At 48.6% G+C, this 16837-nt stretch overlaps 1 protein-coding gene across 1 annotated transcript in view; it reads right to left on the bottom strand.

Moving 5' to 3' along the window:
* PDE6D (phosphodiesterase 6D) overlaps positions 1-7133 on the bottom strand; it is a 166557-nt gene extending 159424 nt beyond the window's left edge. Inside the window, exon 1 of the mRNA XM_063916547.1 lies at positions 6048-7133. Coding sequence (XP_063772617.1) covers positions 6048-6091 — 44 coding nt within the window. The 5' untranslated portion in view covers positions 6092-7133. The remainder of the gene's footprint in view (positions 1-6047) is intronic.
* Between the last annotated feature and the right edge of the window lie 9704 nt (positions 7134-16837).

The following is a 16837-nucleotide window of genomic DNA, read 5'->3' as shown; positions in this document are numbered from 1 at the left end:
CAGTTTGGCCAGACCTGCCCTAAGCAAATGAAATTACCTTTCATTGGTGAATTGTTCCCAAAATTTCACCAAAACAATGAAAAAAATAAGAATTTACTCACCGGTAATTCTATTTCTCGTAGTCCGTAGTGGATGCTGGGAACTCCGTAAGGACCATGGGGAATAGCGGGCTCCGAAGGAGGCTGGGCACTCTAGAAAGATCTTAGACTACCTGGTGTGCACTGGCTCCTCCCACTATGACCCTCCTCCAAGCCTCAGTTAGGTACTGTGCCCGGACGAGCGTACACAATAAGGAAGGATTTTGAATCCCGGGTAAGACTCATACCAGCCACACCAATCACACCGTACAACTCGTGATGTGAAACACAGTTAACAGTATGAAACAATAGAGCCTCTCAACAGATGGCTCAACAATAACCCGATTTAGTTAACAATAACTATGTACAAGTATTGCAGATAAACCGCACTTGGGATGGGCGCCCAGCATCCACTACGGACTACGAGAAATAGAATTACCGGTGAGTAAATTCTTATTTTCTCTGACGTCCTAGTGGATGCTGGGAACTCCGTAAGGACCATGGGGATTATACCAAAGCTCCCAAACGGGCGGGAGAGTGCGGATGACTCTGCAGCACCGAATGAGAGAACTCCAGGTCCTCCTCAGCCAGGGTATCAAATTTATAGAATTTTGCAAACGTGTTTGCCCCTGACCAAGTAGCAGCTCGGCAAAGTTGTAAAGCCGAGACCCCTCGGGCAGCCGCCCAAGATGAGCCCACCTTCCTTGTGGAATGGGCATTGACAGATTTTGGCTGTGGCAGGCCTGCCACAGTATGTGCAAGCTGAATTGTACCACAAATCCAACGAGCAATAGTCTGCTTAGAAGCAGGAGCACCCAGCTTGTTGGGTGCATACAGGATAAACAGCGAGTCAGATTTTCTGACTCCAGCCGTCCTGGAAACATATTTTCAGGGCCCTGACAACGTCTAGCAACTTGGAGTCCTCCAAATCCTTAGTAGCCGCAGGCACCACAATAGGCTGGTTCAGGTGAAACGCTGACACCACCTTAGGGAGAAACTGGGGACGAGTCCTCAATTCTGCCCTATCCATATGGAAAATCAGATAAGGGCTTTTACATGATAAAGCCGCCAACTCTGACACTCGCCTGGCTGAAGCCAAGGCCAATAACATGACCACTTTCCACGTGAGATATTTCAGATCCACGGTTTTTAGTGGCTCAAACCAATGTGATTTTAAGAAACTCAACATCACGTTGAGATCCCAAATGGGGGCTGAATATGCAGCACTCCTTTCACAAATGTCTGAACTTCAGGTACTGAAGCTAGTTCTTTTTGAAAGAAAATTGACAGAGCCGAGATCTGTACCTTAATGGAGCCCAGTTTTAGGCCCATATACACTCCTGCTTGCAGGAAATGCAGAAATCGACCTAGTTGAAATTCCTCCGTTGGGGCCTTTTCGACCTCACACCATGCAACATACCTCCGCCATATGCGGTGATAATGAGTTGCTGTGACCTCTTTCCTGGCTTTAATAAGCGTAGGAATGACTTCCTCCGGAATGCCTTTTTCCTTCAGGATCCGGCGTTCAACCGCCATGCCGTCAAACGCAGCCGCGGTAAGTCTTGGAACAGACAGGGGCCCTGCTGCAGCAGGTCCTGTCTGAGCGGCAGAGACCACGGGTCCTCTGAGATCATCTCTTGAAGTTCCGGGTACCACGCTCTTCTCGGCCAATCCGGAACCACGAGAATTGTGTTTACTCCTCGCTTTCTTATTTTTCTCAATACCTTTGGTATGAGAGGTAGAGGAAGGAACACATAAACTGACCGGTACACCCACGGTGTCACTAGAGCGTCCACAGCTATCGCCTGAGGGTCTCTTGACCTGGCGCAATACTTCTCTAGTTTTTTGTTTAGGCGGGACGCCATCATGTCCACCTGTGGACGACCCCATTGATTTACAATCATTTGGAAGACTTCTGGATGAAGTCCCCACTCTCCCGGGTGGAGGTCGTGCCTGCTGAGAAAGTCTGCTTCCCAGTTGTCCACTCCCGGGATGAACACTGCTGACAGTGCTAGTACATGATTCTCCGCCCATCGGAGAATTTTTGTGGCTTCTGCCATCGCCGTCCTGCTTCTTGTGCCGCCCTGTCGATTCACATGGGCGACTGCCGTGATGTTGTCTGACTGGATCAGCACCGGCTGGTGTAGGAGCTGGGATTTTGCTTGACTTAGGGCATTGTAAATGGCCCTTAGTTCCAGAATATTTATGTGAAGGGCAGTCTCCTGACTTGACCATAGTCCTTGGAAATTTCTTCCCTTTGTGACTGCCCCCCAGCCTCGTAGGCTGGCATCCGTGGTCACCAGGACCCAGTCCTGTATGCCGAATCTGCGGCCCTCCAGAAGATGAGCACTGTGCAGCCACCACAGAAGAGACACCCTGGTTCGTGGAGACAGGGTTATTAAACGATGCATCTGAAGATGCGATCCGGACCACTTGTCCAACAGGTCCCACTGAAAAATTCTGGCATGGAACCTGCCGAATGGAATTGCTTCGTAAGAAGCTACCATCTTTCCCAGGACTCGCGTGCAGTGATGCACCGATACCTGTTTTGGTTTTAGGAGGTCTCTGACTAGAGAAGACAACTCCCTGGCTTTCTCCTCCGGGAGAAACACTTTTTTCTGGGCCGTGTCCAGAATCATTCCCAGGAACATTAGACGTGTCGTGGGGACCAGCTGTGACTTTGGGATATTCAGAATCCAACCGTGCTGGCTCAGCACTTCCTGAGATAGTGCTACACCCACTAACAACTGTTCCTTGGATCGTGCCTTTATTAGGAGATCGTCCAAGTATGGGATAATTAAAACTCCCTTTTATCGAAGGAGTATCATCATTTCCGCCATAACCTTGGTAAATACCCTCGGTGCCGTGGAGAGTCCAAACGGCAGCGTCTGGAATTGGTAATGGCAATCCTGTACCACAAATCTGAGGTACTCCTGGTGAGAATTGTAAATGGGGACATGCAGGTAAGCATCCTTGATGTCCAGGGATACCATGTAATCCCCCTCGTCCAGGCTGAGCGATTCCATCTTGAACTTGAATTTTTTTATGTATGTGTTCAAGGATTTCAAATTTAAAATGGGTCTCAACGAGCCGTCCGGTTTCGACACCACAAATAGTGTGGAATAGTAACCCCGGCCTTGTTGAAGTAGGGGTACCTTGATTATCACCTGCTGGGAATACAGCTTGTGAATCGCTGCTAGCACCGCCTCCCTGTCTGAGGGAGCAATCGGCAAGGCGGATTTTAGGAAACGGCGGGGTGGAGTCGCCTCGAATTCCAGCCTGTATCCCTGAGATACTATTTGAAGGATCCAGGGATCCACCTGTGAGCGAGCCCACTGATCGCTGAAATTCCTGAGGCGGGCCCCCTGCCTGTGAAGCCCCACCGTCATGCGGCGGACTTGGAAGAGGAAGCGGGGGAGGACTTTTGTTCCTGGGAACCTGCTGTTTGCTGCAGCCTTTTTCCCCTGCCTCTGCCTCTTGACAGAAAAGACCCTCCTTTTCCCCGCTTGTTTTTCTGGGACCGAAAGGACTGAACCTGATAAAATGGCGCCTTCTTAGGCTGTGAGGGGACATGGGGTAAAAATGCTGACTTCCCAGACGTTGCTGTGGAAACTAGGTCGGAGAGACCATCCCCAAATAATTCCTCCCCCTTATAAGGCAAAACTTCCATGTGCCTTTTGGAATCTGCATCTCCAGTCCACTGGCGAGTCCATAAGCATCTCCTAGCAGAGATGGATAATGCACTTACTTTAGATGCCAGCCGGCAGATTTCCCTCTGTGCATCTCTCATGTATAAGACTGAGTCTTTGATATGGTCAATTGTTAGCAGGATCGTGTCTCTGTCTAACGTGTCAATATCTTCTGACAGTTTATCTGACCACGCAGCGGCAGCACTGCACATCCATGCTGACGCAATAGCTGGTCTGAGTATAATGCCTGAGTGTGTATATACAGACTTCAGGATCGCCTCTTGCTTTCTATCAACAGGTTCCTTAAGGGCGGCCGTATCCTGGGACGGTAGTGCCACCTTTTTAGACAAACGTGTGAGCGCTTTATCCACCTTCGGGGGTGTTTCCCAACGTAACCTATCCTCTGGCGGGAAAGGGAACGCCATTAGTAGCTTCTTAGGAATTACCAATTTCTTATCAGGGGAAGCCCACGCTTCTTCACACACTTCATTTAATTCATCTGACGGGGGAAAAACTACAGGTAGTTTTTTCTCCCCAAACATAATACCCTTTTTTGTGGTACCTGGATGTAAATCAGAAATATTTAACACCTCTTTCATTGCCTCAATCATGCAGTGAATGGCCTTAACGGGCATTAAATTTGACTCATCGTCGTCGACACTGGTGTCAGTATCCGTGTCGACATCTACTTGTGCCACCTGAGATAGCGGGCGTTTCAGAGCCCCTGATGACTTTTGAAACACCTGGACAGGCACGAGCTGAAGACTCGGCTGTCCCACAGTCGGCATGTCGTCAAATTTTTTATGTAAGGAGTCTATACGTGCACTCATTTCCTGCCATAATACCATCCACTCAGGTGTCTGACCCCCAGGGGGTGACATCCCTGCTAAAGGCATCTGCTCCCCCTCCACATCATTATCCTCCTCAAACATGTCGACACAGCCGTACCGACACACTCCACACACACAGGGAATGCTCCAACAGAGGACAGGACCCACAAAAGCCCTTTGGGGGGACAGAGTAAGAGTATGCCAGCACACACCAGAGCGCTATATATATACACAGGGATTAACTGAGTTATGTCCCTAATAGCTGCTTTTCAATATAATATACTGTATACAGTGCCAATTTTAATGCCCCCCCTCTCTTTTCCCTCTTACTGTACTGTAGAATTGCAGGGAAGAGCCAGGGAGCTTCCTTCCAGCCGAGCTGTGAGGGAAAAATGGCGCCAGTGTGCTGAGGAGATAGGCTCCGCCCCTTTTTCGCTGCGTATTCTCCCGCTTTTTATGGGATTCTGGCAGGGGTATTTACCTCATATATAGCCCCAGGGGCTATATATTGAGGTATTTTAGCCAGCCAAGGTGTTTTTATTGCTGCCTCAGGGCGCCCCCCCCCCAGCGCCCTGCACCCTCAGTGACCGGAGTGTGAAGTGTGTATGAGGAGCAATGGCGCACAGCTGCAGTGCTGTGCGCTACCTTGGTGAAGACAGGATGTCTTCATGCCGCCGATTTTCCGGACCATCTTCTTGCTTCTGGCTCTGTAAGGGGGACGGCGGCGCGGCTCCGGGACCGAACATCAAGGCTGGGCCTGCGGTCGATCCCTCTGGAGCTAATGGTGTCCAGTAGCCTAAGAAGCCCAATCCGGCTGCAAGCAGGCGAGTTCGCTTCTTCTCCCCTTAGTCCCTCGCTGCAGTGAGCCTGTTGCCAGCAGGTCTCACTGAAAATAACAAATTCTAAGACTATAACTTTCTAAGAGCTCAGGAGAGCCCCTAGTGTGCATCCAACCTCGGCCGGGCACGAAATCTAACTGAGGCTTGGAGGAGGGTCTTAGTGGGAGGAGCCAGTGCACACCAGGTAGTCTAAGATCTTTCTAGAGTGCCCAGCCTCCTTCGGAGCCCGCTATTCCCCATGGTCCTTACGGAGTTCCCAGCATCCACTAGGACGTCAGAGAAATTTTTACACTTTATGGAACTTTCCATAAAGTTTGACACTTTATGGAAAGATTCCACAACGTAATTGTAAAAAGTTTACTGAAGGTCCTATGTAAATCAGGTGTGTACACTTATGTATATATACAATATTTTTTATCATAACATGTTATGGAAAATTATTACTTTAACAGGGATGTCATTAGCTTTCATGAACGAAAGACTAAAGACTCAGCTTTGGATCAATGCATTTGTCCGATATCTCACTAGAATTTCTTAATAGTTATTTTCTAACCACCCTACCTTATACACAGTCATTCTACATTTGTTACCAAAATACGGAATTTTGGATACAGTTTGAATCCCTCCATGATTTTCTTCGCTCGCTCATTAGACATGGTGAAGGGTTCCCTTGTTTGTATTTCGTATCAAATGAATTGACTGCAGCTCAGAAGATTAATTTATGAATCGATGGTTTTGACGAGACCTTCTTTCTATACAGTGGAAAGATCCTGTTCAGCTTCTTACTTCCAGATCATAAAAGTAGTGTGATACAGATGCAGAATAGTCAGTTTATAGTTAATATAGCTGAAGAATTTGTTTTATAGTTTGTACAATGTAGTAGGGTCAGTCCTAATGTAGTATACAGGTAATAATGGACAGCTGTCAGCACTGTGGAGGTAGATTTTGTAGGTATCACGTCAATCAAGCGGCTTATTGAGTGCTCCAGCTAAGATAGGCCGTGACTTACAGAATCCAGGGCAAAATGGTCAATGGCCTGACAGATCTGACAGGTGTAGAGTGCAGACAGCGCATATACACAAGTGCTGCTCATTTAGATGGACTGGGTAGTCCCAGCTCTGAGACATAGGTAAGGTACCACTCACAGCGCAGACAGCTGACAGATAGGGCACCCCTCAGGGGTAGTTACAGTTCTTTCAAGTGATATAGGTAGGGCACATCTCAGGGGCAGTTAGTACTCAGGCAGGTGATGGCTAGGGCACATCTCTGGGGAAGCTACAGCTCAGGCACCTGTCAGGGATAGTCACAGCTCAGAGAGCTGATACAGTATGCAGGGTACCTTTCTGGGCCAGTTACAGCTCAGAGTGATGCCGGCCAGAGATGCTTTGCTTGGCTGGGTCCTGTCCTGTGTATCAAAGTTTCGCCTGAGCATCCAGCGTCTTCCTGGAGAGAGAGGACACTGAGACTGTCAAGTCTGTGGTAACTGCTAGGGCGGCTTCACACAGACCGTGGAAATTCTTTTTGATGCAACAATTCCCGTTTGGAGGCCGTTATCCCCTCTCATGTAGACATAGGGTCAGGATAAGAGGATTTATGGAAGCGACTACAGCACCGCCTCCTGCCACTAGTAATACCTAATGCGGCTCAACCGATCCCGGACACCAACCAATGATATCCCACTACTTCATAACGATTAAACAAGTAATCCAATCAGTATGCGACTTATTTAGAAAGCCCGCCCTTCTGGGCGTGAGATAATGTACATGTTTGGTTGAATTTATATTGCTAGGGTGTAAGATATGCGCGTCACTCTGCCCAGCAACGTGACGTCGCATAGAAACGGCAAGAAATGTTGTACGGAAAGAAAAAGAAGTCAAAATTATTCGCTATCCGTTGCTCGGCAATATGTTAGTTTTAGTGGTTCTTAAACTTGGGCCTCAGGATTCCAAACATTTCACGTTTTCCAGGTCACCTGGCAGCTATACTGTGTATCACCAACTGTCACATTTTAATAGTCCACAGGTGACCTGGAAAACATGAACTGTGTGGTCTCCTGAGGATCGAATATGACAGTGGTTCTCAAACTCAGTCCTCAGGACCCCACACAGTGCATGTTTTGCAGGTAGCCCTGCAAGTGCACATGTGTATTAATTACTCACTGACACATTTTAAAAGGTCCACAGGTGGAGCTAATTTTCTCTATCGTCCTAGTGGATGCTGGGGACTCCGTCAGGACCATGGGGAATAGCGGCTCCGCAGGAGACAGGGCACAAAAAGTAAGCTTTTAGGATCACATGGTGTGTACTGGCTCCTCCCCCTATGACCCTCCTCCAAGCCTCAGTTAGGTTTTTGTGCCCGTCCGAGCAGGGTGCAATCTAGGTGGCTCTCATAAAGAGCTGCTTAGAAAAAGTTTTTTAGGTTTCTTATTTTCAGTGAGTCCTGCTGGCAACAGGCTCACTGCTACGAGGGACTTAGGGGAGAGAAGTGAACTCACCTGCGTGCAGGATGGATTTGCTTCTTAGGCTACTGGACACCATTAGCTCCAGAGGGATCGAACACAGGCCCAGCCATGGAGTCCGGTCCCGGAGCCGTGCCGCCGACCCCCCTTGCAGATGCCGAAGTTGAAGAGGTCCAGAGGTCCGGAAACAGGCGGCAGAAGACTTTCAGTCTTCATAAGGTAGCGCACAGCACTGCAGCTGTGCGCCATTGTTGTCGGCACACTTCACACCAGCGGTCACTGAGGGTGCAGGGCGCTGGGGGGGGCGCCCTCGGCAGCAATGTATAATACCTTTTTCTATGGCTAAAATACATCACATATAGCCCTTGAGGCTATATGGATGTATTTAACCCCTGCCATATATCGCAAACTCCGGGAGAAGAGCCCGCCGTTTTAGGGGGCGGGGCCTATTCTCCTCAGCACACAGCGCCATTTTCCTGCTCAGCTCCGCTGTGAGGAAGGCTCCCAGGACTCTCCCCTGCACTGCACTACAGAAACAGGGTAAAACAGAGAAGGGGGGCATATTTTGGCGATATTTTTATATATTAAGCGCATATAACAGAAACAACACCTTTTAGGGTTGTTTATATACATTTTTATAGCGCTTTGGTGTGTGCTGGCAAACTCTCCCTCTGTCTCCCCAAAGGGCTAGTGGGGTCCTGTCTTCGATAAGAGCATTCCCTGTGTGTCTGCTGTGTGTCGGTACGTGTGTGTCGACATGTATGAGGACGATGTTGGTGTGGAGGCGGAGCAATTGCCGGTAATGGTGATGTCACCCCCTAGGGAGTCGACACCGGAATGGATGGCTTTAATTATGGAATTACGTGATAATGTTAGCACGCTGCAAAAGTCAGTTGACGACATGAGACGGCCGGAAAACCAGTTAGTACCTGTCCAGGCGTCTCAGGCACCGTCAGGGGCTGTAAAACGTCCCTTACCTCAGTCAGTCGACACAGGTACCGACACAGATGAATCTAGTGTCGACGGTGAAGAAAGAAACGTATTTTCCAATAGGGCCACACGTTATATGATCACGGCAATGAAGGAGGCTTTGCATATCTCTGATACTGCAGGTACCTCAAAGGGGGGTATTATGTGGGGTGTGAAAAAACTACCTGTAGCTTTTCCAGAATCAAAGGAATTGAATGACGTGTGTGATGAAGCGTGGGTTAACCCCGATAGAAAACTGCTAATTTCAAAGAAGTTATTGGCATTATACCCTTTCCCACCAGAGGTTAGGGCGCGCTGGGAAACACCCCCTAGGGTGGATAAGGCGCTCACACGCTTATCAAAACAAGTGGCGTTACCGTCTCCTGATACGGCCGCCCTCAAGGATCCAGCTGATAGGAGGCTGGAAACTACCCTGAAGAGTATATACACACATACTGGTGTTATACTGCGACCAGCAATAGCCTCAGCCTGGATGTGCAGTGCTGGGGTGGTGTGGTCGGATTCCCTGACTGAAAATATTGATACCCTGGATAGGGACAGTATTTTATTGACTATAGAGCAATTAAAGGATGCTTTTCTTTATATGCGAGATGCTCAGAGGGATATTTGCACTCTGGCATCGAGAGTAAGTGCGATGTCCATATCTGCCAGAAGAAGTTTATGGACGCGACAGTGGTCAGGTGATGCGGATTCCAAACGGCATATGGAAGTATTGCCGTATAAAGGAGAGGAATTATTTGGGGTCGGTCTATCGGATCTGGTGGCCACGGCAACAGCCGGAAAATCCACTTTTTTACCTCAGGTCACCTCCCAACAGAAAAAGACACCGTCTTTTCAGCCGCAGTCCTTTCGTTCCTATAAGAACAAGCGGGCAAAAGGACAGTCATATTTGCCCAGAGGCAAAGGAAGGGGTAAGAGGGTGCAGCAAGCAACTACTTCCCACGAACAGAAGCCCTCCCCGGCTTCTACAAAGCCCTCAGCATGACGCTGGGGCTGTGCAAGCGGACTCAGGGGCGGTGGGGGGTCGACTAAAGATTTTCAGCACACAGTGGGCGCGCTCACAGGTGGACCCTTGGATCCTGCAGGTAGTATCTCAGGGTTACAAGTTGGAATTCGAAAAGTCTCCCCCTCGCCGGTTCCTAAAGTCTGCTTTACCAACGTCTCCCTCAGAAAGGGCGACGGTATTGGAAGCCATTCACAAGCTGTATTCTCAGCAGGTGATAGTCAAGGTACCCCTCCTACAACAGGGAAAGGGGTATTATTCCACACTATTTGTGGTACCGAAGCCGGACGGTTCGGTAAGACCTATTCTAAATCTGAAATCCTTGAACCTGTACATACAGAAATTCAAGTTCAAGATGGAGTCACTCAGAGCAGTGATAGCGAATCTGGAAGAAGGGGACTTCATGGTGTCCCTGGACATAAAAGATGCTTATCTGCATGTCCCAATTTACCCTTCACACCAAGGGTATCTCAGGTTCGTGATACAAAACTGTCATTATCAGTTTCAAACGCTGCCGTTTGGTTTGTCCACGGCACCTCGGGTCTTTACCAAGGTAATGGCCGAAATGATGGTTCTTCTATGAAGAAAAGGCGCATTAATTATCCCTTACTTGGACGATCTCCTGATAAGGGCAAGGTCCAGAGAACAGCTGGAAGTCGGAGTAGCACTAACCCAAGTAGTGCTTCAACAACACGGGTGGATTCTGAATCTTCCAAAATCTCAATTGACCCCGACGACACGTCTGCTGTTCCTGGGAATGATTCTGGACACTGTTCAGAAAAAGGTGTTTCTCCCGGAGGAGAAAGCAAGGGAGTTATCCGAACTTGTCAGGAACCTCCTAAAACCAGGAAATGTGTCAGTACATCAATGCACAAGAGTCCTGGGAAAGATGGTGGCTTCTTACGAAGCAATTCCATTCGGCAGATTCCACGCACAAATATTTCAGTGGGATCTGCTGGACAAATGGTCCGGATCGCATCTGCACATGCATCAGCGGATAACACTGTCACCAAGAACAAGGGTGTCTCTTCTGTGGTGGTTGCAGAGTGCCCATCTGTTAGAGGGCCGCAGATTCGGCATACAGGACTGGGTCCTGGTGACTACGGATGCCAGCCTACGAGGCTGGGGAGCAGTCACACAGGGAAGAAACTTCCAGGGCGTGTGGTCAAACCTGGAGACGTCTCTTCACATAAATATACTGGAGCTAAGAGCGATTTACAATGCTCTAAGCCTGGCAAAACCGCTGCTTCAGGGTCAGCCGGTGTTGATCCAGTCGGACAACATCACGGCAGTCGCCCACGTAAACAGACAGGGCGGCACGAGAAGCAGAAGAGCAATGACAGAAGCTGCAAGGATTCTTCGCTGGGCGGAAAATCATGTCATAGCACTGTCAGCAGTGTTCATTCCGGGAGTGGACAACTGGGAAGCAGACTTCCTCAGCAGACACGACCTCCACCCGGGAGAGTGGGGACTTCATCCAGAAGTCTTCCACATGATTGTGAACCGTTGGGAAAAACCAAAGGTGGACATGATGGCGTCCCGCCTTAACAAGAAACTGGACAGATATTGCGCCAGGTCAAGAGACCCTCAGGCAATAGCTGTGGACGCTCTGGTAACACCGTGGGTGTACCAGTCCGTGTATGTGTTTCCTCCTCTGCCTCTCATACCAAAGGTACTGAGAATTATACGGCTACGGGGAGTAAGAACAATACTCGTGGCTCCGGATTGGCCGAGAAGGACTTGGTACCCGGAACTTCAAGAGATGCTCACGGAAGAGCCGTGGCCTCTACCGTTAAGAAGGGATCTGCTTCAGCAGGGACCTTGTATGTTCCAAGACTTACCGCGACTGCGTTTGACGGCATGGCGGTTGAACGCCGGATTCTAAAAGAAAAGGGCATTCCAGAGGAAGTTATTCCTACCTTGATTAAAGCCAGGAAGGAAGTGACCGCACAACATTATCACCGCATTTGGAGAAAATATGTTGCGTGGTGTGAGGCCAAGAAGGCCCCAACGGAGGAATTTCAATTGGGTCGATTCCTACATTTCCTGCAGGCAGGATTGTCTATGGGCCTCAAATTGGGGTCTATTAAGGTTCAAATTTCGGCCTTATCGATTTTCTTCCAGAAAGAATTGGCTTCAGTGCCTGAAGTACAAACCTTTGTCAAAGGTGTACTACAAATACAGCCCCCGATTGTGCCTCCAGTGGCACCGTGGGATCTCAACGTAGTTTTGGATTTTCTCAAATCCCATTGGTTTGAGCCGCTCAAATCGGTAGATTTGAAGTATCTTACATGGAAAGTAACCATGCTACTGGCCCTGGCTTCAGCCAGGAGAGTATCAGAGTTGGCGGCTTTATCGTACAAAAGCCCATATCTGATTTTCCATTCGGACAGGGCAGAACTGCGGACGCGTCCTCAGTTTCTGCCTAAGGTGGTTTCGGCTTTTCACTTGAACCAGCCTATTGTGGTGCCTGCGGCTACTAGCGACTTGGAGGACTCCAAGTTGCTGGACGTTGTCAGAGCATTGAAAATATATATTTCAAGGACGGCTGGAGTCAGAAAATCTGACTCGCTGTTTATCCTGTATGCACCCAACAAGATGGGTGCTCCTGCGTCTAAGCAGACGATTGCTCGTTGGATCTGTAGCACAATCCAACTTGCACATTCTGTGGCAGGCCTGCCACAGCCTAAATCTGTAAATGCCCACTCCACAAGGAAGGTGGGCTCATCTTGGGCGGCTGCCCGAGGGGTCTCGGCATTACAACTTTGCCGAGCAGCTACGTGGTCAGGGGAGAACACGTTTGTAAAATTTTACAAATTTGATACTCTGGCTAAGGAGGACCTGGAGTTCTCTCATTCGGTGCTGCAGAGTCATCCGCACTCTCCCGCCCGTTTGGGAGCTTTGGTATAATCCCCATGGTCCTGACGGAGTCCCCAGCATCCACTAGGACGTTAGAGAAAATAAGAATTTACTTACCGATAATTCTATTTCTCATAGTCCGTAGTGGATGCTGGGCGCCCATCCCAAGTGCGGATTGTCTGCAATACTTGTACATAGTTATTGTTACAAAAATCGGGTTATTATTGTTGTGAGCCATCTTTTCAGAGGCTCCTTCGTTGTTATCATACTGTTAACTGGGTTCAAATCACAAGTTGTACGGTGTGATTGGTGTGGCTGGTATGAGTCTTACCCGGGATTCAAGATCCTTCCTTATTGTGTACGCTCGTCCGGGCACAGTACCTAACTGAGGCTTGGAGGAGGGTCATAGGGGGAGGAGCCAGTACACACCATGTGATCCTAAAAGCTTACTTTTTGTGCCCTGTCTCCTGCGGAGCCGCTATTCCCCATGGTCCTGACGAAGTCCCCAGCATCCACTACGGACTATGAGAAATAGAATTATCGGTAAGTAAATTCTTATTATTTCACGTGTGATTCTGTGAGGAGACCTGCAAAACATGCACTGTGTGGGGTCCTGAGGACCGAGTTTGAGAACCTGTGGAATATGAGAACCTGTGCACAGGTTGAATTTAGTAAAAATGTTTCTCCTCTGTCATTGTATGTAAATGTGATTTTTAAATATTTCAGTTTCAGTTTACGCTCTTACTTTTTGATTACAGTTCCTACTCATTTGAATATAATCATGTAGGCATTTTGTGCAGTGGCTTAGATGATATTTTAAATAATTCATCTAATGCTATAGAACAGGGCTGGCCAAACCGGTCCTCGAGATCTACCAACGGTTCACATTTTCCAGACCACCTAGCTGGTGCACAGGTGTAGTCATTACTAATTAAGATGTGCTGCATTCATTCCTAACTGACAATTCTACAGATCTCCAGGAGGCCTGGAAAACATGAACTGTTGGTAGATCTTGAGGACCGGTTTGGCCAGCCCTGCTATAGAAGTAAATTCTAATAGATAATAATGCTATTATGGGGTCGTTCTAAACTAGGAAAATCTGCAGGCAGAATGCAATAGCTTACCTTTTCATTAACCCTCAGGCACAGCTGGCCTAACTGGCGCCGCAAAGATGTTCTCGCTCTCTTCTCCGCAAAAATGTTCTCGCTCCCTTCTCCGCCCCAAGGGGGCGCAGGGGCCTGTCCCTCCTAGTACCTTCCTATCGCTAAGTGCTGTTCGAAACCCCCCTAGTCAGTTTTCCCGCCACCTGCGTGGAGTGCAGTAGTGACCCTTCTGGTATCTCAGGCACACTGCGCCATACCTCACAACTGTCCTGATTTTCGCAGGTTAGTCACTTTTTTTGGGTCTGTCCCGCTGTCCCTCCCGTGGGCCACAGTGTCCCGTGGTGGGTGGGGACAGTTGGGAGGCTCCCTAGCACTCGCTGCTCTGCTCAGTTCAGAGCAGAGGTGAATAGATGCTGTGCGCATGTGCACAGCGTCTCTATTCCAGTGAGGCAAAGGGACTGGGGGGCATGGTCAGCAGCTCCCGCTCTGCGCTGGCCATGCCCCCACTGTGACGAAAATTGGAGGCGTGGCCCGTGATTGCATCATCCATGCGAGGCCATGCCCCCTTTTCAGTGGACCACGCCCCCTTTTCTGCACCACGCAAGGTGTTCCTCCTTGACACTTCACAAAGTTGGGAGGTATGCTGCGCCCAAACCCCTCCAACTTTTGAAGGTTCGTTTTTCCTTTTATATTCATCTATTAATTGTTTATGTTGCTCATTTTTTTAATGAAAATTACAAAGGTTGTGGATAATTTGCGGAAATATGTAGGTTTTTCCAGGGTGGCCTCTCAGGCACACTGCGCCCAAACTTATACTCATGTTCGTGTTTTCTCTTTATTGCTTCAGATTTTCTGCTGAAATGGCCCGTAAAACCTACAATTTCTATCTTTGTATGTCTTTTTTATTTATTATCAGTTATTTATGTCTTGATGAAGGTTACTGAAAACATGAACTGTTGTGGGTACTTGAGGACCGAAGTTGGGAACCAAAGAGTACATGGCTAGAATCATGTAGAAGCTGGTTGATTCGAAGGGTTTGCTTCTGCAATGCAGGATGATGCGGCAGCATTTATAGAGTGTCAGGGAGTGTCATCCCGCTTCTTACACCATGTTTCAAAGGCATATAATAATGATGCATGCTGGTCCAGAGTAGCCATGCTGTGCAAACACAGGTAAAACAAACCACACTTAAATCACAGGTAGCTGCACCTTATAAACTTTAGGGGTGATTCAATTGATAGTGGGATATTTAAAAAACCTATTGCTGCTATTCAATTAGAGGACTGAAAATGAGATTCTGTAATTTCTATAGAAATCACCACATCTTTTATTCGCACCTCCAGAGCAAGACTGATTTTTCGTAAAATCTGTATTTTTAGGAAAAATCACTGGGACTTGCTCTGACACCCTAGTGGCAGCCAACCCCTCACTAGAGATGTGCACTTGAAATTTTTCGGGTTTTGTGTTTTGGTTTTGGGTTCGGTTCCGCGGCCGTGTTTTGGGTTCGACCGCGTTTTGGCAAAACCTCACCGAATTTTTTTTGTCGGATTCGGGTGTGTTTTGGATTCGGGTGTTTTTTTCAAAAAACACTAAAAAACAGCTTAAATCATAGAATTTGGGGGTCATTTTGATCCCAAAGTATTATTAACCTCAAAAACCATAATTTCCACTCATTTTCAGTCTATTCTGAATACCTCACACCTCACAATATTATTTTTAGTCCTAAAATTTGCACCGAGGTCGCTGGATGACTAAGCTAAGCGACCCTAGTGGCCGACACAATCACCTGGCCCATCTAGGAGTGGCACTGCAGTGTCACGCAGGATGTCCCTTCCAAAAAACCCTCCCCAAACAGCACATGACGCAAAGAAGAAAAAAAGAGGCGCAATGAGGTAGCTGTGTGAGTAAGCTAAGCGACCCTAGTGGCCGACACAAACATCTGGCCCATCTAGGAGTGGCACTGCAGTGTCACGCAGGATGTCCCTTCCAAAAAACACTCCCCAAACAGCACATGACGCAAAGAAGAAAAAAAGAGGCGCAATGAGGTAGCTGTGTGAGTAAGCTAAGCGACCCTAGTGGCCGACACAAACACCTGGCCCATCTAGGAGTGGCACTGCAGTGTCACGCAGGATGTCCCTTCCAAAAAACCCTCCCCAAACAGCACATGACGCAAAGAAAAAAAGAGGCGCAATGAGGTAGCTGTGTGAGTAAGATAAGCGACCCTAGTGGCCGACACAAACACCGGGCCCATCTAGGAGTGGCACTGCAGTGTCTCACGCAGGATGTCCCTTCCAAAAAACCCTCCCCAAACAGCACATGACGCAAAGAAAAAAAGAGGCGCAATGAGGTAGCTGTGTGAGTAAGATAAGCGACCCTAGTGGCCGACACAAACACCTGGCCCATCTAGGAGTGGCACTGCAGTGTCACGCAGGATGTCCCTTCCAAAAAACCCTCCCCAAACAGCACATGACGCAAAGAAAAAAAGAGGCGCAATGAGGTAGCTGTGTGAGTAAGCTAAGCGACCCTAGTGGCCGACACAAACACCGGGCCCATCTAGGAGTGGCACTGCAGTGTCACGCAGGATGTCCCTTCCAAAAAACCCTCCCCAAACAGCACATGACGCAAAGAAAAAAAGAGGCGCAATGAGGTAGCTGTGTGACTAAGCTTAGCGACCCTAGTGGCCGACACAAACACCGGGCCCATCTAGGAGTGGCACTGCAGTGTCACGCAGGATGGCCCTTCCAAAAAACACTCCCCAAACAGCACATGACGCAAAGAAGAAAAAAAGAGGCGCAATGAGGTAGCTGTGTGAGTAAGCTAAGCGACCCTAGTGGCCGACACAAACACCTGGCCCATCTAGGAGTGGCACTGCAGTGTCACGCAGGATGTCCCTTCCAAAAAACCCTCCCCAAACAGCACATGACGCAAAGAAAAAAAGAGGCGCAATGAGGTAGCTGTGTGAGTAAGATAAGCGACCCTAGTGGCCGAC

Source organism: Pseudophryne corroboree, chromosome 4 (genome assembly GCF_028390025.1).
Source record: "Pseudophryne corroboree isolate aPseCor3 chromosome 4, aPseCor3.hap2, whole genome shotgun sequence".
Lineage (NCBI taxonomy): Eukaryota > Metazoa > Chordata > Amphibia > Anura > Myobatrachidae > Pseudophryne > Pseudophryne corroboree.
Note: the sequence above shows the minus strand (reverse complement) of the source record. Positions and strands in the feature narration are given on the sequence as shown.